Source organism: Thrips palmi, unplaced genomic scaffold (assembly GCF_012932325.1).
Source record: "Thrips palmi isolate BJ-2018 unplaced genomic scaffold, TpBJ-2018v1 HiC_scaffold_4, whole genome shotgun sequence".
In the NCBI taxonomy this organism is placed as follows: domain Eukaryota; kingdom Metazoa; phylum Arthropoda; class Insecta; order Thysanoptera; family Thripidae; genus Thrips; species Thrips palmi.
This window is the reverse complement of record NW_023144631.1, coordinates 3,586,384-3,607,679: the sequence shown is the minus strand read 5'-3', so window position 1 is coordinate 3,607,679 and position 21,296 is coordinate 3,586,384. Positions and strand designations below refer to the sequence as shown.

The following is a 21,296-nucleotide window of genomic DNA, read 5'->3' as shown; positions in this document are numbered from 1 at the left end:
TTCCAGACGCGTTAGATCCAGAGCCGCTAAACAGGACTCGAAGCGAACGTGTGACCCCACCAATGGATTCCTCGTCCGGAGAGCAATCCATTGGTGGGGTCACACGTTCGGTTCGAGTACCATTTAGCGACTCTGCAGCTCAAAACGCGTCTGGAGTTTCGGCCGCCCCCACCGGTCCTCTGGCCCACTGCGGCCGCGCTCGCTGCGTTGGGCGGCATTATGGGCGATACTATCGAAGGGCTGCTCAAAGGCTGTGCCGGCCCACCTTGCGCAATCACGCCGCATTGTCCGAGGAGGAAGGAAGCACGGAAGAACGGACTCATTATCGCCTCATCAGCCCCAACTTTTAATTATGGCGAGAGCCGAACGAACGGTAAGCCGAGCCGGGGGAAGGGGGTGGGCCATGGCATGGACCACCGAACCGGGAGGCGGCGAACCGAAAACCGCGAGCTGGAGGCGGCCCGGGTGTGTGAACCGGACAGCGAGCCGGGTGTGTGAACCGGACAGCGAGCCGGGGCTAACCGTACGCGAGCCGGACCGGTAGCCGCCCCTATTGCAGGCCCTGCAGGCCGTGCAGGTCCCTTTGCAGAGCGAGCCGGAAGCCGGAGAGGGTTTATTCGATCGAGTCGGGAATGCACGTAATGAAATGGCAGCAAGCCGCGGGGCCGGGCGAAGCCACGCGCAGCCCAAACGGCGTGGGCACCCACGCGCCGCGCTCTCTGTCTCTGTCTGTCTGTCTCCCTCTCACTCCCCCCCCCCTCTCTGTGCACGTGCCACCTCAGCCGACCCATTCAATCCTGGCAGAAACGCGAGCTGCGTGCGCCGGGGAAGGAGAGTCGCGTCGTACGTTCTCCTTTCCCGTGTCACTTTTTTCGATGCGAACTTGAGACAAATGCTCGCCGCACATGCACGGGGGCCACGTCCGTGTGTGTGGGCGCGCGCGCGCGCGTGTGAGTGTGTGTGTGTGTGTGTGTGTGTGTGTGTGTGTGTGTGTGGGTGAGTGACTGTGTGTGCATGTCGGCTTAATTGCGCGAAGGCGTATTATCGCGCGGCTCGGCCTCGCGGCGCGGCGGTGTAACTTTGGGCCGAAAGCGCCGACAACGTTACGAACACCGCAAGGCGCGCATGCCGCGCAAGGCGCCAGCAGAGCAACCCACTGACCCACTTGTCAGACCGTGCAGGTCTGTCCCGAAACGGCAGTGGAAATTAGAGGCAGAGCCTGCGTCAGCGAGCCCCTTCCCCTTGCGCGGACACAGCCCTGCTGACGCCCAGGCCGCCCCTGGAGGGCAGGTAGCTGGTTGCCCGAGCACCATCGTTGAATAGGACGCGTTTCGAGCTCCAGAGTCGCTAGACAGGACTCGAACCGAACGTGTGACCCCACCAATGGATTGCTCTCCGAACGAGGAGTCCATTGGTGGGGCCACACGCTCGGTTCGAGTCCTGCTTAGCGACTCTGGAGCTCAAAACGCGTCTGGAGTTTGGGCCGTCGGCGCCGGTCCGTGGGACTGACCTGGGGGATGCGGAACAGCCGCAGCAGGTTGGCCACCTGGATGGAGGTGACGCTGGAGGCGGCGCCCACCACGCCCGAGATGACCTTGCGGGCCGCGCTCTGGTTGCACTGCACCTCGGCGTCGTCGATGTTGCTGATGGAGCCTGCAACAAGCACAACTGCTCAAAACTTGGTCCCGCCGGCCGCCCTGCCCTGCCCCTGGCACCTGGCTGCCGTGTCGGGAAAGAAGAGGGAAGGGAGGGAGGACGGGTCCCGGCGGACGGGCCCCACCCCAAAGTCAAAGGACAGTCGCGGCTCGGCGTGTCTGCGTGCGTCTTTCTCCCCTCTCTCTCTCTCTCTCTGTGAATGTGTGCGAGTGTGCCGTGGGCGGCGCGCCTGTGTAAGTGTGTCAACAGATGCAGCCCAGCGCCAATCCTGTCAGCCTTGTCGGCTGCAGCTGTGTGTATGCTTCCATCCTTTTGGCAGACCCAGAGTGCGAAGTGAGCGAGAGAGAGAGAGAGAGAGAGCGAGAGAGAGAGAGCGAGAGAGAGAGAGCGAGCGAGAGAGAGAGAGAGAGAGAGAGAGAGAGAGAGAGAGAGAGAGAGAGAGAGAGAGAGAGAGAGAGAGAGAGAGGCCGTGTTTGGGCCCGTGTTGCGCGCGTGACGGCTTGAGCCGGACCGACAACTCGTAAACTCGTGTCGGCAGGCCGGGCAGGCTGGATACATTATTTGTGCGTGCACTCTGGGCCCGCCCCGGCCTGTCCTCTGTCGGGATGTCGCGCGGGGCGGCGGCGTGGCGCGTTGTAAAGAAGCACGCTGGGGGCGAGTCCGGGGGTTAGGCCCACGTGTGAGTGGGTGCGTGAGAGAGACAGACAGAGAGCATCGCGCAGTCCACCCTGACGCTCCTTCCGCCGCCCTCACCTTTTCTCGCATCCTCCCCCTCCCCCTCCCCAAACGCCCCGCCAGGCCCGTGGGGCCGTGAGGCGTTAGGCCCAGCTGCAGCGCAGCGTGCGCAGCCAGACACGGCCGGGGCCGGGGCCCACATTATAGGCCAGACAGATGTCCACAATTAATTCTCATCATCTCTCGGTGTCCCGCCAAGCCGCGCCGTGGCCGTGGCCGCGCCTATGCGTCCTCCCTACAGCCCAGCAGACTGACTCCGAGAGTCGTTTTCGTCGCTCTGTCTCTCTCGTACATGTAAGGGATATCCCATGGGTGCGGGAGAGACAGAGCGACGAAAACGACTCTCGCAATCAGTCTGCAGAGGCGGCCCCAGAATGCAGAAGAAGAGAGAGAGGGATTTATTGAGGCGTCTCTAAAGGGTTGCCGCTGGGCCGCGCTGCTCTATCGGAGGCCTTCAAGGCGCTCGAGGCCGTCGAGAAGGCCGTCGAGAAGGCCGTCGAGAAGGCCGTCCAGAAGGCCGTCCAGAAGGCCGTCCAGAAGGCCGTCCAGAAGGCCGTCCAGAAGGCCGTCGCGTCCCCTCCGGGCTCGGCGAGCCGCCTTGCCGCCCCGCTCGCTTTCATGTGCATTTGCAACAGTGTGACTGACTGACTGTCTGTTGGGAGATTGATGCGCGATGGGGGGAAAATCGTTATTCATCTCGGCGTCGCCAAGGCCTTTGGCGAGGCGCAGTCAGGGCCTCGGAATATCCGGCGAGGAAAATACCGAAAATGAAAATGCGACATTACAATGCCCGATGAAATGTGATACTCTCACAGTGTGGCGTCGTCACAGGCGAAGAAGAAAAAAGACGTGGAAAGCGGCTTGCGCGGCAAGAAAGTCATCGGCAACCTCGGCAAGGACATCGATTACTTGCGGGGCTTGCGTTCGCCCGGCGACCCTAATGCTTGGTGTTTGATACTGACATGACGGGATCAACCCCCCCCCCCCCCCCCCCCCCCGGGGCACGACGCCTCCCCCCTCTCCCTCCTCCGTGCGGCGAGTCTCCCAGGAGTTGGTTGCCCAACCTCATCCATCTCTCTCAAGGAGTCGCGGCGCGTACCGTACCCACCATTTGTTACGAAATGAGTCTTACGCCCACCGAAACACGCACACACACACGCACACACACACACACACACACACACACACACACACGCCACAGTGGTCGGGGCACGAGTGCGCGGTGCGCGCACAACAGATTTTCTTTTTCACATTCCCGAGTCGGCCGCGGGTTCATTTCGCGTGGCGCGCGCCGCTGTTTCGGCTTTCCCCCTTGCGCGCGGCCAGCGAGAAAAAGGAGTGAGTCGTGCGTTTTTACGGCCCCGGCGTATAAGAAAGAATGACAAGAACGGGCCACTCATCACACACACACACACACACACACACACACACCCAGCGCGGTCCTTCTAAAAACAGCAAACACACACACATTTAAAATAATACAGTCGCGCAAGGGCGTCGACACCTCGACTCGCGCATCGCATGAGTGCTGGGGAGAGGGAGGGGTAGAGGAAAGAGAGAGAAGAGAGAGAGAGAGAGAGAGAGAGAGAGAGAGAGAGAGAGAGAGAGAGAGAGAGAGAGCATTTACAGCTCTGGACCCGCGGGGCCGGACTGGGCCGTACTGGGCCGCACGCGGCGCGGCACTTGGCGACGGGGCCAGGCGGGGGCCGGGCCGGGGCCCTCAGGGCCTCCTGGACACGGCCTCTGGCTTGGCTGGCTCTGGCCGCGCGGTTACGCGCGGAGGGGTTATCCGAGGTCGTGGACGCGGCACGGCCTCCGGGACGGTCTCCGGGACGGTCTCCGGGACGGCACGGGCTCAGCCGGCAGGCCAGCCGAGAGGAGCGGTTTTAAAACCAGTGGGGCTCTAAGTGCGCCGCATAAAATGAAAAAAAAAAAACAACTAAAAACAACAACAAAAAGCACCAGGGGAAAAAATGACACCACCTTGAAGGGGAACAAAAACAAAGACGGTGCGCTGTCGTCGGGACGCGAAGTGCGGCGTGCATCTTATCCATCATCATCAGGAGCAGCGCCGCCGAGGGGAGGGGAGCCGAGGCAGCCGAAAAAAAACGAACTGATGGGTAAACAAATTAGACGACGTGCACTGATTTTCCCTCCTTTCTGGCCGTTTTTTTGTGCCTCTTAGCCGCTCCTCACGCTAAGTAGTGTGTCTGGGCGCAGGCCGTCACGGCATGGCGTGCTGGCCGTGCTGGCGGTCGTGCCTCTCGAGCCTCAGGCTCGGTGCGCGTCGCCGCGTCGCCGTCCCGGGAGGGAAGCCAACCACGTAAAGCTAATGTGTCTGGAATGTTAAACAGCGCTGCAAGGTGTCTCAAGAAGGCGTCCACAGTGTGCCACAGTGGGGCTCGTTCTTGTTCGCCGTGGAGCCCGAAATAAGGGACCGGTCTGTCTGCCTGCTCGTCCGGCCGGCCAGCTTGTCGGTCACCGATGTAAGAAGACCGCACTCCACGCCGCGAATTGCGTTCGAGCTTCGCCACTTGCTTCCGCTGCCACAGAGCTGGGCAGACTGGAGCAGACGAATTCCGATCGTCCAGTGGACAGCTCTACTGTACGTAGAGTGGGTGCCACCGAGCCCGGCCCAGCCCGGCCATGCCGCCAGACCAAGAGACCGTGGAAGCGCTCGAAGCGCGGCACACGCTCGCGCCCACACTGTGGGTCACACAATCACGCGCCGATATTGCGTCTTGGCAGAGAAGAAAAGAATCCCCGAAAATACACAGTGTTCTGTTTTCATCACAAGAATCATTCATCCATTCGTTCGTCGGTTCCTAAACCGCCATTCACTCCGAATCCTATCATTCCGCCATCTATTTCTCCTTGGAATGCATTCATGCACGCGCCTTTTCATTCGTCCGGCCGCTCATTCACCCATCCATCCATCCATCCATCCATTCATTCATTCATTCATTCATTCATTCATTCATTCATTCATTCATTCATTCATTCATTCATTCATTCATTCATTCATTCATTCATCCATTCATTCATTCATTCATTCATTCATTCATTCATGTGGCCGGAGAGGGGGCTGCAGCCCTGTGGGTCTTGGCACGGAGCCGAGTCCTTGCTCCACCCCAAGCCCTGGCCATGGCCCTGGCCCACCCCGGCTGTGCTGGCCCCAGGGAGCTCGTCGTCCTGAGTCCTCCGGTGCTGACCCCACGCTGCCGTGACGCTGCATGGGGCCACGCCAGGATACCAGCAGACTGATTCCGAGAGTCGTTTTCGTCGCTCTGTCTCTCTCGCACTCGTAGGGCGTCCCTGTGGACGCGAGAGAGACACAGCGACGAAAACGACTCTCGGAATCAGCCCGCTGGACCAGGACCAGGGCCTCCGCTGGGAGGAACGTGTGGCCCCCAAGTCCCCGAGTCGTCATCTGCAGGCACACCGTGTTGTGGCCCCGGGCGGCGGGCCCCGGCCCGGGCTGCGGGGCGGCGACCTCCAGGGTTACCCAACAGGCTCGCCTAGGCTTGGCGGCGCGCCGCGTGGCCGCGTGGCCGCGTGGGTGTAGGCCTGGCGCGGCCTCTCGCCCCTCACCCTGCGCCACGGCCTGCGCCACGGCCTGCGCCACGGCCTGCGCCACGGCCTGCTCCGAGAGTCGTCGCGCTGTCTCTCTCGCACCCATACGGGACGCCCCATGAGTGCGAGGGAGACACAACGACGAAGACGCTGGGCTGGCTCATGGGGGCAAGCAAGGCGGCCGGGCCGGCCCACGCCGCGGGCAGTGCGCTCCCGCAACCCAATTCAGTCTGCTGCCAATGAAAGTGAAGGCGATCGGGCGTCCGTCTCTCTCGCACTGCAGGGGCGGCCCGCCGGGGTGCGAGTGAGACGGAGCGACGAAAGCGCTGTTCCAGAACCGACCTCCAACGCGGCCTCGGATATCATCTCCCCGCCGTCAGCGGTGATGGCGGACGGTCTCGGACAGCAGACTATGATTCGCTTTCGTCGCTCTGTCTCTCTCGCACTCATGGGGCGCTCCGCGTGCGTGCGAGAGAGACAGCGCGACGAAAGCGTCTCTCCGAGTCAGTGTACAGCAGGACAGTCTGGGACGGCCTGCGGCGGCGCGACGCGTCCCGATTTACTGCCTCCAAATAGACCGCCGCCGGGTCCACGTGACGCAGCGCGCGGCGGACTGATTCCGATAGCCGCCTTCGTCGCTGTGCCTCACTCGCACCAACACGGGACGCGCCATGAGTGCGAGAGAGACAGAGCGACCCAAACGACTCTGCAGGGCCTCTCGGCCTACTTACGCAACGAGGGCCTCCACGAAGGGCTCCTCGACCTGCCTCGACCCGTCTCGCCGAGGGGCGCCAAGGCATGCAGGCATACACAGGGCGCGCCCCGCCCCGCTTGAGCCCCGACGGTTAGAGGCTCGACCCGCACCGAGCAGAGTGCTGGCTTCAGAGATGCGTGGCCGCGGACTCCCTCCATCATCGGGCTTCCCTCATGCCTTTTGATTTGAGCGAAGCCCGTCCCCTTTTCTTCGTGTCGCTGGATGCACCCAATCAGAAAAGCGGGGACGACTTTTTATCTTGGTGTACCGGCCTCTGTTAAGTGACCCCACCGCAGCAAGCGGTGGTCCCAATGCCACAGTTTGTGCTGCAAAGCACAACACCGCTAACCAAGCCCCCCCCCCTCCGCCGATCGCCCCAAACTTGGTCCAATAACCAAAGCATGCCGGCGACGCGGCGTCATCTGCCGTGACCTGGCCGCGGGGGAGTTAAGGCGGGCCTCCCGAGAAATGCCAGCCACGTCGCAGCACTAGCAGTGCACTAGCAGTGCAGCGCCTGCCCTAGCCGCGTGGGCGCGTAGCCGGGTGGCCACCCTAGGCTCGGCGCGCTGCACCTCGTCGCGACGCTGTCCACGAACCACGTAACGGAGAAACGGCGAGACCGAAATAAGCGAGCCGCGCGTCAAGCAGCGGACTGATTCCGAGAGTCGTTTTCGTCTCCCTCGCACTCGTGGGGCGTTCCGGTCAGGTGCGAGAGAGACAGAGCGATGGTAACGACTCTCGGTGTGAGTCAAGCAGCGCGACATATTGCCGAGTGGTGCCACGGCCCGCCACGCGTTGCATGTCGGAGGGGCGTTGTCCTTGACGTGCATGCACACTGCAAGCACACCGAGCCGCGGCTCACCGCTGCCACCGTGCGAGCAGGGCCGAGCCGAGCGGGGCCGCCCCCCGGGGTGCACCGCAGCAACGCGGCGACGCGGCGACGCGGCGCACAGCCAGCCTGGTGGGCCTGGCGGGCCTGGCGGGAATGTGACCGCAGCGCACCGACCAGCGGACCGCGGCGCCAGGCAGGTGTCTAGAACGGCCCGGACACGGGGAGGACACGGGGCGGGCACGGCACCGCGGCCCAGCGGGGCGTATCGGGAAAGGATAATAGTAACACTAACAGCAGTGCGTGTCTCGCTGGCTGCAAGGGGAATCGTAGCATCCCTGCAGACTGATTCCGAGAGTCGTCGTTCTGTCTCTCTCGCACCTGTACGGGACGCCCCACGAGTGCGAGAGCGACAGAGCGACGAAAACGACTGTCGGCATCAGTCAAGGTGGACCAGTGGGCCGGTCTCTGGCAGCCTCTCGCAGTCCGGTGGCATAAAGATGGCTATCGCACTCGCCCCGAGGGCCCGGCCGGCCGGCCGGCCGCTCGGCGGGCACCCCATGTCGGCAGGCAGGCGTGGGCCGGCCGGCCGGGACGCCACGGAGTCTCCTCTTTGACCTTGCGCAACTCCCTGGACTTGGCGAGGCGGGGCCTGTTGGACTCGCCGAGGCCTAAGGCTGACCTGGCCCCTGGCCGCCCTGGCCCCTGGCCGCCCTGGCCGCCACGCCGAGCCAATGCCTCCGCCTGCCGAGGCGAGGCGAGGCGAGGCGGGCGAGGCGGGACACCCCGTGGAGCCCAGCGAAACCCTGTGGGGCCTCCCCGGGGCCGTGGCGGGGCGGCGCGTAAGACTGTGGCCTCAAGGGCCGGTCCGGCGGCCACCACGTCAAGTAGTTCAAGTACACGCAGCGGGCGAGCAGGGCGAGCAGGCCGACGGACAGGGCGCCAAGTTTCACTCGTGGCGGGGCAATGTCGGTGGGCGAACAGCGGCCAGCCCCATCCCCCGTTTTCACACACACAAGCACAAACACTCACGGGAGCGCCCACGCGAACACACACACACACACACACACACACACACACACACACACCAACACACACACACACGCGCGCGCGCGCGCGCACTCCCTCGCGCTGCATTAGTCCTAATTGGTCGCGGCCGATAAACGGAAGCTGCCTGTGTTTGATTGCGAGTCGTTAAAGGAAATGAAATGATTGGCTGGAGGGAGCCCAGCGCGTGCGAGCGTGCGGGCTGCAGACCGAGAGTCGCTTCCGTCGCTCTGTCTCTCTCGCACTCATGGGGCGTCCTTAAGGGTGCGAGAGAGAAAGAGCGACGAACACGACTCTCGGAATCGGCCTGCTGGCGCCAGAGAAAAGCGCTTTTCGGAATGAGCCTGCAGCGATAGGCGGCCCAGGCGCGTCAGCGGTCCCCACAAATCAGAATTGGGCCCAATAGGCGTGTATATGTTGCTGCATATAGCTGTAAATGGGGCTCAGTAGCGGCCGCCTCCCCCACCCCCTCTCTCTTTCATTGACAGTTCCACTCTTTGAGCGCGGCAACACCGCAAGGCCTCGAACAAAACTAGCCGGCAACAAACAAAGCGCCGCGGCGGCCGTGTCTGTTACAACTTACTTGAACCGCCGCTCGAAGAAGAATCCGCGAATTCCGTCAAGTTTCAACATAATGGCGACTCTTGCTGAGAAATGGGGAGGGCGGTCGAGAGAGAGAGATAGAGAGAGAGAGAGAGAGAGAGAGAGAGAGAGAGAGAGAGAGAGAGAGAGAGAGAGAGAGAGAGAGAGAGAGAGAGATGCTAGACACTCGCTGCAGCGCGCCACAGTGCCAAGTGTGTGTTTGCTGTTTGGCGAGTCGGCTTATGCGGCCATAGTCTGCAGACTTTGCCGCCTGCGACGCCATCAGGCCATAGACATGACGCCATGACGACAGGGTGCCATGAAGACCTCGTGACGGGCCTTCGGGACTTGGGTCTTTTTATGGGCGCTAAAAATGCACGGTTACTGTGTCGCCGGTCATCAAGGTTGTGACGCACGCATTACTACACACGCGCACATTACATCATGTAGTAATCACGTTATGGTCTGTACTCACTTTCTAAAAGCGTCCCCCCCCCCTTTTGCCGTGGCCCTCCAGGAGACACGCAGCGGCGCCTGGGGAAAGCCCAAGCCCGAGCGTGGTGCTGTCTCGTGCTGACGGAGTTTTTGATGCGGAACTGCTTCAAGTTTGTCTTTAGAGTGGGGCCCCCTCGGCCCCCCTGTCAAGGCGAAGTCCGTTCCTAGTTTCAAGTCCCGACTGCAGCCACAAACACGGCACTTAATCAAACATCTTGCGGGGAACAGTTTAAAAGAAATAAAAATGCCTCCTGGCGGCGACGGCGGCATAGCGCCTGCGGAGTCCAGGGTAGGCACGGCGACGACGCGCCTGCCGGGCGGGCTGGCCTACCCTGGAGTCTGCAGGCGCTCTCTGCCCGCGCCGCCTGTCTCCTCAACAAACCGACTGACTCACGGGTTTTCTTTCAGATATCTCAATATTTTTCCATAGAGTCAACCGAAGTCACAGGAAAAAAAAAAACAACACTTCGTCCAATCGCACTACTTAAAATATTTCGTCACTTTTCCAAAAGTAGGATTCTCTTTTATTCTGACAGGTTTCCAGGGCGTACGGACCCCTCTGCTCGGGGAAATCGCTGCCACGACACTGTCCCGGAAAACTCCCATGTTTTTTTTGTTTTTCTCCTGTTTTGGTCGAGACGGGCCGCGGCCAAAGTGAGTGGGGCACAGCTGCTACCCTGGAAGGCCCTGGCAGGGTCTCTGATTAGGTGAGCAGTGAACGAACTTGACGATCCCGCTGAAACTCTACACTGCGGTTCACTGCGGCTACACTGGCGAGCACCGCTACCCGCCCCGCCCCCGCCCTCCGCTACCCGCTTTACTCTTGTCAGCGCGCAAGCCCTGTTGCTCCACGGCGTCCATTTTGGAAACAACCACACACAAAATATGAAAAAAAAAACTGAATGCATTTTCTGTCGGTCTCTCTTTTTTTACTGTCGGGTGATACCGCCGTCATGCGGCGGGGGTCGCTCACGACTTTATCACCCTTCCAAAGTTATGTCCTTCGACGAAAAGTACCGTTTTGTTCTAAACTTTTACGGGTGAGGAAAAAAAGGGACGACGGCGGCGGCGCTTTGAGTTTGCTGGCGAGGTTCGCGGTTCGAGGTTCGCGCTCGCTATGCGGAAAGCGGAAACCCGGCTGGCCGCCACCTGTCGGCGTCACCGACGTATGCGCGTTATCGCGGCTCTGTCGTCGTCGCCCCCGACGGACTGCCGCCAACGCCAACGAGTGCGAGAGAGACAGACGCCTCGATCGCCACCAAGCGGCCCGCGGCGTGGCGCGGCGTGGCGCGGCGTGGCGTCGGGGAATCCAGCCGCGTCATGTGCGAACAGTTTCTAGTTTGAGCAAAGTTGGCGGCAACCGCGCCGCCCACCGCACGCCCCAAGTAGTCTGACGCCGCCCCGCGCGCCGCGTCGCTATCGTGTCAAAATACAGTGTACGACGCGGTAGTTGCCACGCCCGGCCACGCCCGGCCACGCCGCCATCGGATACGCCGCGCACGCCGCGCGAGCGGGGGAGCATTAAATATTAATTTGGCAGCGGCGTGATTAGAAGAGCCAGGTTCGTGTCGGGGCGAGGACAGCTGCGCGCGTGTATAAGTGCGTGCGCGAGTGCGAGCGAGAGTGTGTGAGTGCGTGTGACTTGGTTCGGAAAGCAAGGCGTTAATGGGCCCGGGTTTAGGTGATTGGGACCGAGACCAGCGAGAGTGCGGCTTGCGGGGCGGGGCGGGGTGGAGGCCGGGGAAGGGGATTTTGTGGAAATAGCGCGCACGGCGTCCCGCACCACTCCGCACGGCCACGCTCCGCCACGCTCCGCAGCCCTGGGGATTGCCGGAGAGTTACGGCTCCAGAAGGTGGGAATGGGTTGTGTTGATTCGAGGGAGATTGGGCTTGCTCGCAGCTTGCGCGCGCCGTCCTGGCCGAGTCCTCCGGGCCGCCGCCAAGGAGGCCGAGGAGAGGCCCCAGCCAGCTGAGGCGGCCTCCGAACACAATGCCGCCGTGCCGTCGTCGTCGGTGGTGGTGGTGGCGGTCGTGGCCGTGCAGCAGACTGAGAGTCGTTCTCGTCGCTGTCTCCCTCGCACTCATGGGGCGTCCCGTATGGGTGCGAGAGAGACTGCGACGAAAACGACTGCAGTGCGGCGACAACGTGGCGCCCGGACACCTGCTGCAGACCGCGCTCCGGGACGGCCCCCTGATTCAAGAGGGGGACGGGGCGGGCTGAGATAAGAGAGGGGGAGGGGGAGGGACCCTCATGCCCACGTCCACAATCCCGCCGATGATTGCGGCGCTGCCATCATAATGCGATAAGCCTAGGGATCCCGTTCTGGGATTCCGGGCCTGCCTCGGAGGGCCGGGCAGGCAGGCAGGCAGGCAGGCAGGCAGGCAGGCAGGCAGGCAGGCCGCCGTGGACCTGTGGAGGGCCTCCAGGTAGAGCTGGAGGGCTGGCTGCAGGGCTGCCGGGACCCACCTGATGAGAGGGGAGCCTGATAATATACCTCACGGTCTGCAGCGCGGCGCCAATCACGGCGCTCCGTCTCTCTCTCTGTCTCTCTCGCACAGCGACGATGCGCTCTGCGAGCGCGAGAGAGACGGACTGGTCTGGACTGGAAGCCGGAACGAGTTACGGCGCGAGGGGGAAAACGAGACTGCGCTGCAGCGGACACAAAAGAAGGGTGCGAGGGACGAAGCGCGCCAAAAGTCTGCTTTAGCAGCGCCCTGACGAGACACTGGGGCGCGGCGCACAGTGGGGCTGTCACGGTGATTCTGTCGCTCTGCCAACGTTTTCATTTTTTAAGCGTGTTTAAAATGACGACACTGCTCACGGTGAACTAATTTACTCCAGCAATATTCAACAAAACATATTAAACAGTCCACGACGCCTCAGCGTGTCTCAGTCTCTTCTTCGCATTCTGTGTGTGTTTATGAAAAGTGTGACACGGCATCGTGCGTGGGCGCTGTGCCGTGCCGTTCAACGAGCGAAGTTCTCCGCTCCGCGTTTGAATAACGAGGGGCGTGCCCGGCGTGGCCCGTCGTGCCCCCGGCTGCGCGGACGGGGCGGAACACCACGACGACGACGACGACGACGGCGGCGGACAGTTTCAATGGGGCTCTGCTGTCGTATGGAAAACCAACACCGCCGCCAGCATCAGCACCGCCAACAACAACAACAAGAAATTGGAATAAAAATAAAGCATCGGCGTTGGCGGGGCGGGGCCGGGCGGGGCGGGCGGGCGGTTTGCCGCTCGGCACGTTTCTGCGTGGAGTGACACCCACTTGTGGCTCACGTCGTCGGGGCCTCGGAGCCAACCCCACCTGCACCGCGCAGCGCCGCGCAGCGTACCGCCCTCCTAATACCATCCTCCTCCAGCCCTTCTCAGCCCACGTGAATTTACATGGTGATGAGAAAATGGTTCCAATTTGCATAAAAAACAACTTTTTCTGCAAATCTTATTCGCCCGAACGACGCGCCGCGCGTCGAGGAACAGTGCCTGGGACTCCGCCGCCGCCTCCACCGCCACCACCACCTTCCGTGCCGCACCCTCGACGTTCATCTCGCTCCTGGAGCGATCCTCTGATGCACAAACCACGGCCGACGCCGCCCGAGTTCAGCATCCTCGGCCAGACGGATGAAAGCGGGCAGACAGACAGGCAGACAGACAGACGGACAGGGAGACAGACAGATGAGGAAGGCGGAAGCAATACGGGCATGTCGATACGAGGGGACTGCGCGCCGGAGAAATGAAGTCGGGAGAAAAATTCGGCTGCGTTACGTGTTTCGTGCACAATCACTTTTCCGAGCCAAACCTTTCCCCATTCCGGTGAGTAACCGGAGGAGGAGGAGGAGGAGGAGCGGCGGCCGTGGCGGCGGTGGCGGCGGATCCGAGCCGACTTCCCTCAAAACGGGAATAAGACGCGGGGAAGAATGAGGGGAATAATATGTTGATGAGACAGAGATGGGACAGGGGCATGGAGGGGGAGAGAGAGAGAGAGAGAGAGAGAGAGAGAGAGAGAGAGAGAGAGAGAGAGAGAGAGAGAGAGAGAGAGAGAGAGAGAGAGAGAGAGAGAGAGAGAGAGAGAGAGAGATTGCACGTGAGCGTGCACGGAGCATCATGTGTGCTACTTCGTCCGTGTGAGTAAATGCGGACCAATGTGTGTGTTTGTGTGGTGAGGGGAAAAGGGAGTGCCTGAGTATGTGTGTGTGTGTGTGTGTGTGAAAAGGTGGAATTCAGGCAGACAGAGATGTCATGAGTTTCGCAGGGTGGTGCTGCGCGGTGCCAAGACAGGCACACAGGGAATGCATAACGGCGCCAACAAAGCCACCCCTTCCCGTCTCCCTGCAGCGCGCTCGTCGCGGGGGTTCGTCGAGGACCACGCAGCATCGGCCAACGTCCAATAACGCTTTCAGTTAAATGGCGGCGAGTCGCTCTTGACCGAGTAGTACAACAGCAGCCACTTTTCTTGGAGAAAACTGCAGGCAAACCCCGCCTACTTGGGATTTGAGTTCACCACGTGCAGCGGAGCCAGCTTTGCGTCGGTGCATTTGTCCTCGCTGTTTTTCCTGTTGGCCCCGTGCTGCTGGTTTGCAACACACACACATTGTGCAGGAAACGGGCGCCGGGGTTGCGCTGGCCGTGCCGGCCATGGCCGTGCCGGCAGTCCGGGCCAGAGAATCACTAATGAGAACTTGCACCGGCGGCCCCGCTCCGCCCGCTCCGCCCGCTCCCCTCGCCGCGGGGCGTCCAGACCGTCCAGGTCGACATAATGTGCACGTGCCCATGGACGTTTGGCTAATCTGCACAGTGTAGGCCGGCGCGCTTGCGGTCGGTTCGCGCTTCGCCCCGCTTCGCGCCAGCAACATTCGTTTCTAATCGGACTTCGGAGCGCGAACAAGGGGAGGCGGCGTGTCTCTCGCCCTCGCGTGGCGGTGCGAGAGAGACAGCGCGAGGCACGTGGCTCGGCCAATTGGTGGGCGTTTCACTAATCCAGCGGGACGGCCCTCGGGTACCCCCGGGCCAGGACGGACCCTGCCGCTGCAGCCTGCGAACCGGCCTCGGCGCCCTGTCTCTCTCGCATCCCCTCGAGCGCGACACCCTTGAGCGAGAGAGAGAGACTCTTCAGAGGCAACCTGCTATGCTGCGACCGGCCAGACCAGCCAGCCAGTAGTCTGATTCCGAGAGTCGCCGCTCTGCCTCTCTCGCACTCGTGGGGCGTTCCGTGCAGGTGCGAGAGAGACAGAGCGACGGAAACGACTCTCGGAATAATGAGTCTACAGGCCGGCTGCAGCGCTCCGGCATTAGGGTCGCAAGGCGGGCAAGGCGGGGAGAAAGGCCCCGAACCTGACCCGGCCGCCGCCGCCGGGTTTAGCGCGTTAGTACAGGGCACCTGCCGCACCCGTGCCGTCGGGGAGGTCGGCAGGGGCGTGGTGGGGCGTGGCGGGGCGTGGCGGGGCGTGGCGGGGCGGGGCGGGGTGGGGCGTGGCACGGCGTGGCGGGGCGTGGCAGGGCGGGGCGTGGCGGGGCGGTGTTCGGGACGGAAGCCCCGTGCCTTGCCCGCCTCGCGGTGCAGCGCAAGGTAATTACGAAAGGTGGGATACATAAAGCGGGGCGTCAAGTGAGATAGTAAATTAGCAAGGGATTTGGCGGCAAGGCGAGTGCGAGAGAGAGAGAGAGAGAGGGGTAGAAATTAATTCCCAAGCGTCACGTGCCGCGGGAACTGCCAGCAGAGTCTCGGGAGCGGGCCCTCGGGAAAAGGGATGAGGCACCGTATTGGAAAGGACCTCGAGTGTGTCTGTGTGTGTGTGTGTGTGTGTGAAGGTAGCTGAGTTGTTCATGTGTATGTGTGTGTGTGCAGGTGTGCGCGGGGGGGAGGGGTGGCTTGGCTCGATGAAGTTACTTAGCCCGATTCTCTGCATGCCTCAGAGGAGCCTCTCTTGCTTAGCGCCCAAGGGCACGGGGCGACATATTGAATTTTGCACCAGAGTTTATGGTGGTTGTGGAGTAATTCTATCTGAGTGTGTGTGTGTGTGTGTGTGACCAGGCGCGCGCGTTCAATATGTTATCTCCTTTGCATAATGCGCTGCGACGGCGTGTGTGTGTGTGTGTGTGTGTGCAATTGGAAGGTCGTGTTTGTTTCATAGGAGCAGGGATGAAGTAAGGCCGCCCTGTGCCCACACTGTGATCCTTTGGCCTGCCCTGCGCCCTGCGCCCTGCGACCAGCCAGAAGCGCCCCGCGCGACCAGCGCTCGGCCCCAATCGGGCCATCGCATGGCGTTTTGTTGTGCCACCGGTCGCTGCGCAGCGGACACACACACACACACACACACACACACACACACGCACACAAACACACACGCCAACCGCAGGGCTCTCGCAGATAGCGCTTAAACGTAGCCAAAAAAGAGAGAAGTAGAAAAAAAAAAGCGCTCTGGGAAATAATACTGCCGGGGCAAAGTCCACCTGCACTGACCGTCCTGCGAGAACAAAGCTGCTGCATTCTCGTGGTGGAACCGACCTGGACTATTGCACCGAAATTACGGCCGGGCCGGCAGAAGCAAGCCCAGCCGGACTCGCTTCTTTCCTCGTAACAGGAGCGGAAAAAAGCAAAAAAAGAGAAATAAATTGAAAAGAAGGAAGAATAAGCAAATTCCGAACAAAACAGGCGAGAAAGAGTAAACTGGCTTTGATCGCGGCAAACAAGCCAGCCAGCACGCGTCAAAGCGGCGAGGCTTGAACAAGCGGGTAGGAAGGGGCGCCGCGGGGGGCGAGTCGCCGTGGCGGGCATGCCGATTGTGTCAAGCTGCGGGGACTTCCGGTGGAGGCACGTTGGGCCAGAAGACCGGAGGAGGAGGCGGCCAAAACTCTAGACGCGTTTTGAGCGCTAGAGTCGCTAAACAGGACTCGAACCGAACGTGTGACCCCACCAATGGATTGCTCTCCGAACGAGGAACCCGTTGGTGGGGGTCACACGTTCGGCTCGAGTCCTATGTTTAGCGACTCTGGAGCTCAAAACGCGTCTAGAATTAATTTAGGCCGCCTCCATCGGTCTACTGTCCCACTGTGCGAAGCCCCCGGCGAGGCCCGGTCCGCCGCGCAATACTCGAGCAGCCATCCCGCTGGCCGGCGCGGTCTTCTCCGTTGCACGGCGAACCACGTCCTGCGCAGCGTTGCAGTGCAGTCAAACCAAGTCCTCGAACAAAGTCATCACGCGCGGGTCTGTGTGTGCGTGTGTGTGTGTGTGACGGGCACCATCGGGGTGGCTAGGCCAGGGCGGCTCAGCGGAGGTCCTTTCAGAAGCATCCACGCGGAAACAAACGCTGCTGCGAAATGCCACGTTGTGTTTGCTGCTCGCGCTGCTTGCGCTGCTCTTGGTGGAGAGATGCTGCGTTGCTGTGAACGCAACGCGGGTCGACGCCGACGCGGGCAGGCAGCAGAGTCGTTTTCGTCGCTCTGTCTCTCTCGCACGTATACGGGACGTCCCACGAGTGCGAGCGAGAGAAAGAGCGACGAAAACGACTCTCGGAATCAGTCCGCTCAAAGGAATTGGCGGCGACGACGGCGCCGGAAAGGGATAAATCGCTCCCTCGCAGATAATAAAATTTGCGTGCAAGTCGTAGTAAGTCGGCGATCGTGCCGACCGACCGGCCGGCCGCCCAGAGGCCCACGCCAGCCAGCACTCCGCGGGACAAACGGGCCATTACTTTTCACTGAGCGAGCCGGGCGGGGCGGGGCGGGGCGGGGCGGGGCAGACGGAGCAGGCAGTCGGGGCAGCCGACGAGGAAATAATAAAATAACGGCATTCCGTGAGAGAATTCGTCTAGGCCGCGCCGCGCCACACCGCTTGCCCGGAAGGCGGGGGCCAGAGTGCAGCACGGATTGAGTACGGCTGCAAAGCGGGAAAAGTAATGTTAAAAAACTCAAAAATAACGACGAAAAATGCTGAAAACACAGCAACCGCCGGCGGCGGCGGGTGGGTTCGATCCGCCGCGCTTGGCCTTGGCGGTCGCTCGCTACGCTCGGTGCACTGTAAGCCCGGTGCGGTAAACTACTAATTGCGTCCACGGCAAGTTACGGCGCGGCACTGTCTTCCCCAGCGAGCAGCTCCAGCGCCGCTCCAGCCAGACATGGGCGCACAGCGGGCCAGAAGACCGGCGCCGGCGGCCGAAACTCTGAGGCACGTTTTGAGCTCCAGAGTCGCTAAACAGGACTTGAGCCAAACGCGTGACCCCACCAATGGATTCCTCGTTCGGAGAGCAATCCATTGGTGGGGTGACGTTCGGTTCGAGTCCTGTTTAGCGACTCTGGAGCTCGAGTCCGACCTCCTCTACCGGTGTTCTAGCCCACTGTGGGGCGCTAGCGAGACTGGGACACGCAAGACGCGGTTCCAGGCTCCGCGGCGGCAACCGTGTAAGAAATGTGGCGACGACAGACGCGGGGCGGCGGCCTGGCCCTGGCCTGGCCCGGGCGGCCGCGTCGAGTTTCCCCCGGGAGGGACGGAGGGAGGGAGGGAGGGAGGTAGAGCCGAGGCGCAGGGCGGGGAAAAAGTTGCGGCGGAGTAACTTCTGACAAGGCAGGTGTGCCGGGCATCGGGGCGGACCGCCAACGGCCCCATGAGTGCGAGAGAGAGACGGAGCGACGAAAGCGACTCCTAGGAATCAGTCTGCTGGACCGCCTCGAGGCCCCGGTCGTCGCCAGTAAATCAAACACGGTGTCGAAAAGCGGCCGACGCCGCGGGGGGGGGGGGGGGGGCAAACCAAAGCGGCAGTGCAGCCGAGGCGCCCCGAGGATTGGCGTTCATTTGAATAGCGAATCGCCCCGCCCAGCGAATGTGCCCTTCCGTGTTCCCAGCCGTGCGAGTCGTCAGCGCCATATAACTGCTCGGCTCAAGTGGCAGGGACAGCAGGGAGGGGGGAGGCCGAGGGGTCCGCACTCCGCAGCGCGGCTCCTGAGGTGCCGGAATTACGGCCAAGCTTAAGAGGACTCGGGCGAGTCATAGCCATTCCGCGTTATGGCGCTTCGCTCTTTGTCGCATGACGTGTCGCCGGGGGAGGGGAGGGGGAGGGGAGGGGGGAGGGGAGGGGAGGGAGGGGGAGGGGGAGGGAGGGGGGGGTCTCATCGCGACGCCGTTTCCGCCGCGGTGGGCGCAGCGGCGCACAGTTCGCGTGCAAAAATAGAACGCCCTCGACACGAGAGCACAGTGCGCGCCCGGCCCTCTACGATCGGGTTTCCGGAGAAAGAGAGAGAGAGAGCGAGTGAGAAAAGAGAAAGAGACAGAGGAGAGGGGCCGTAATGAGCAGTGAGCGGGACCGGCCGGCCCTGGTTGCCCTGGTTAGGCAGGCAACCCGGTGGACGAGGCAGCACCCCGGGGGGGGGGGGGGGGGGGGGCTGTTATTGCACGACGCACGCAGGTTGAAGAGCACAAGAAAATGCGGCGCACAAAAAGCCTCTCGAACAAGGTTACGGACAGAGGGAGAGGGAGAGAGAGAGAGAGAGAGAGAGAGGGAAGGGGTCTAGGTGGTGGCAGGCAGCCTCACGAACAAGGCCTCCTTGAAGAGGAAGCAGCGATCCGAGTGACGCCTCCCGAATGCGAAACGAGTCGAAGTATTACCACCGAGATGTGGGGAGGAGAGAAAGGACGGCGTGGCGATGTCCAGAGGCAGGGGGGAGGGGGAGGGCTCCTAATTAAAGTCGGCATCGGCGGGCCGCTGCGGATGAATGGACGGACGCCAAGGACTCGGGGAGGGTGGGGGCGAAGGGCGAAACACTCGGCGAGATAAAGAAGTGCCGGAACGCCGAGAATGGCGAAGAAAGGGACGGACTGGCGGGGTGAGAGACGGGGCCAGAGGTGTGTGGCGTCGAGGAGACCGCCGCCGTCGCCGTCCGTCCGGCCCCACCTTTCAACCAGGGGGTTGCGGATGGCAAGTCACACAATGCTGCCTCCTTTTTCACCGCGAGCGCGGCCTGCCTGCGGCCTGCCTGCGGCCTGCTCCCGAACGTCGCTCCGTCTCTGTCTCACTCACGCGCACTCGGGGGCGCGAGAGAGGCAGGGCGACGCAGCACAGTGGGCCATAAGACCGGTGGAGGCGGCCAAAACTCTAGACGCGTTTTGAGCTCCAGAGTCGCTAAATGGGACTCGAACTGAACGTGTGACCCCATCAATGGATTGCTCTTGGAACGAGGAATCCATTGGTGGGGTCACACGTTCGATTCGAGGTAGCGACTCTGGAGCTAAAAACGCGTCTAGAGTTTTGGCCGCCTCCCTCCACCGGTCTTCTGGCCCACTGTGCGCAGACGACACTGGCGCGGCTGGCGGTCCGAGGCCTCGCGAGGTGCGCGTCGGCGGGCGCCCGACGAGGACGGGACAAAGGCGCGCGCGGAGGCTTCCCGATTCATTTACGACGCACGCGCTCCACGCGGCACTCCGGCGGGACTCGGGCAGGACTCCCCGCGGCGGAGAAGCGAAGGCAGAGAGGAAAATGAATAGCCTGTGGCGGCCCGGCGGCCCGGCGGGACGGACGGATTACGACAGCCGGGCGGCGAGCCGACGCCGGACTCTCTGTCTCTCTCGCACCCGTCCGGGGCGCCGCGTGAGTGCGAGCGAGACGGCCCGAGGCTCCGTTCGGAACGCGGGCCGCGGAGTGAGCGCGCCGCGGCCCTCTCAAAGCCTCGTGGACAAACTCCGGCCGCCGCGGCGGCGCGGCGCAGGAACTTCCACGCCGCGATCAGCGCGGCAGCGCGGCACCAGGCTCATCCCGAAGGCTAGTTTCGCCGCTCTGTCTCTGTCGCACTCGAGCGGCGCCCCGTACGGGTGCGAGAGAGACAGAGCGATCGGTCGGCGGCGGGTGCCACCACACTGTGCCGCGACTCGTCGCTGATAGCGTCCAGGGCCTGTTTCCTTATTTCCAGCGAGTTTGGTAAGCTGATCCCCGCGCCCCGTTCACAGTGATTACTTTTGCCGTGGCGTGCCGCGGCGCGCCGCACAATCACTGGCTGGATTAGTCGGGGCGGACGAGTGCACTTCGATTACTCGAAAAGTTAACGCGGCGCCGCGCCTCTTCAATAGCTCGATCTGTGTTCCGCTTCGCGCAGCTTCGCGCAGCTTCGCGCCGCTTCGCGCTGTACCATCTCGTCTGCATCCACGCCGCGTAGCCGCCTTGCGTTGCTGGCAGCGGCAGCGCAGTTGTTGCGTCGAAAAGTTTTCACACCGCCGCACCGTGCCGGGGCCGTCGTAAGCAGCAACAGCAACAGAAGCAACTGAAGCAACTACAGCAGCAGCAGCTGCAGAAGCAGCAACTGCAGAAGCTGCAACTGCAGCAGGGCGCCCGGATGCAGTATGTAGGCCACCACGTAGCGGCGCGAGGGCGCGGCCCTGCCTATCTCGCGGCTCGCAGGCGCGCGCGGCGCGGACACCCGGGAGCATTGCAGTAGGATGCAGCAGCTGCTGCTGCTGGAGATGGCCATCGGACGACGACAACGCAGCAAGCCGCTATGGAAATGGATTTTCCGAGGCTAGTTTTTTGTTCGGCTGCGTCATTACGCGGCGGGGCGGGGCGGGGTGGGGTGGGGTGGGGGTGGGGCGGGGCACCATCGGCCATCGACCCGTGTGCGCGGGGGAATTAAGCGAGTGCGT

At 62.4% G+C, this 21,296-nt stretch overlaps 1 protein-coding gene across 2 annotated transcripts in view; it reads right to left on the bottom strand.

Annotated features, from left to right (window-relative positions):
* The window catches only part of LOC117649684 (metabotropic glutamate receptor 2-like), a 61,386-nt gene that overhangs the window by 23,988 nt on the left and 16,102 nt on the right, over positions 1-21,296 (bottom strand). Inside the window, exons 1-2 of one of the 2 annotated variants that reach the window (XM_034392647.1) lie at positions 9,178-9,300; positions 1,511-1,653 (exon numbers count right to left, since the gene is read on the bottom strand). In XM_034392647.1, coding sequence (XP_034248538.1) covers positions 1,511-1,653; positions 9,178-9,227 — 193 coding nt within the window. In that variant the 5' untranslated portion in view covers positions 9,228-9,300. Of the gene's footprint in view, positions 1-1,510; positions 1,654-9,177; positions 9,301-21,296 lie in introns of those variants that run through there. The other variant, XM_034392646.1, reaches the window with a different exon arrangement.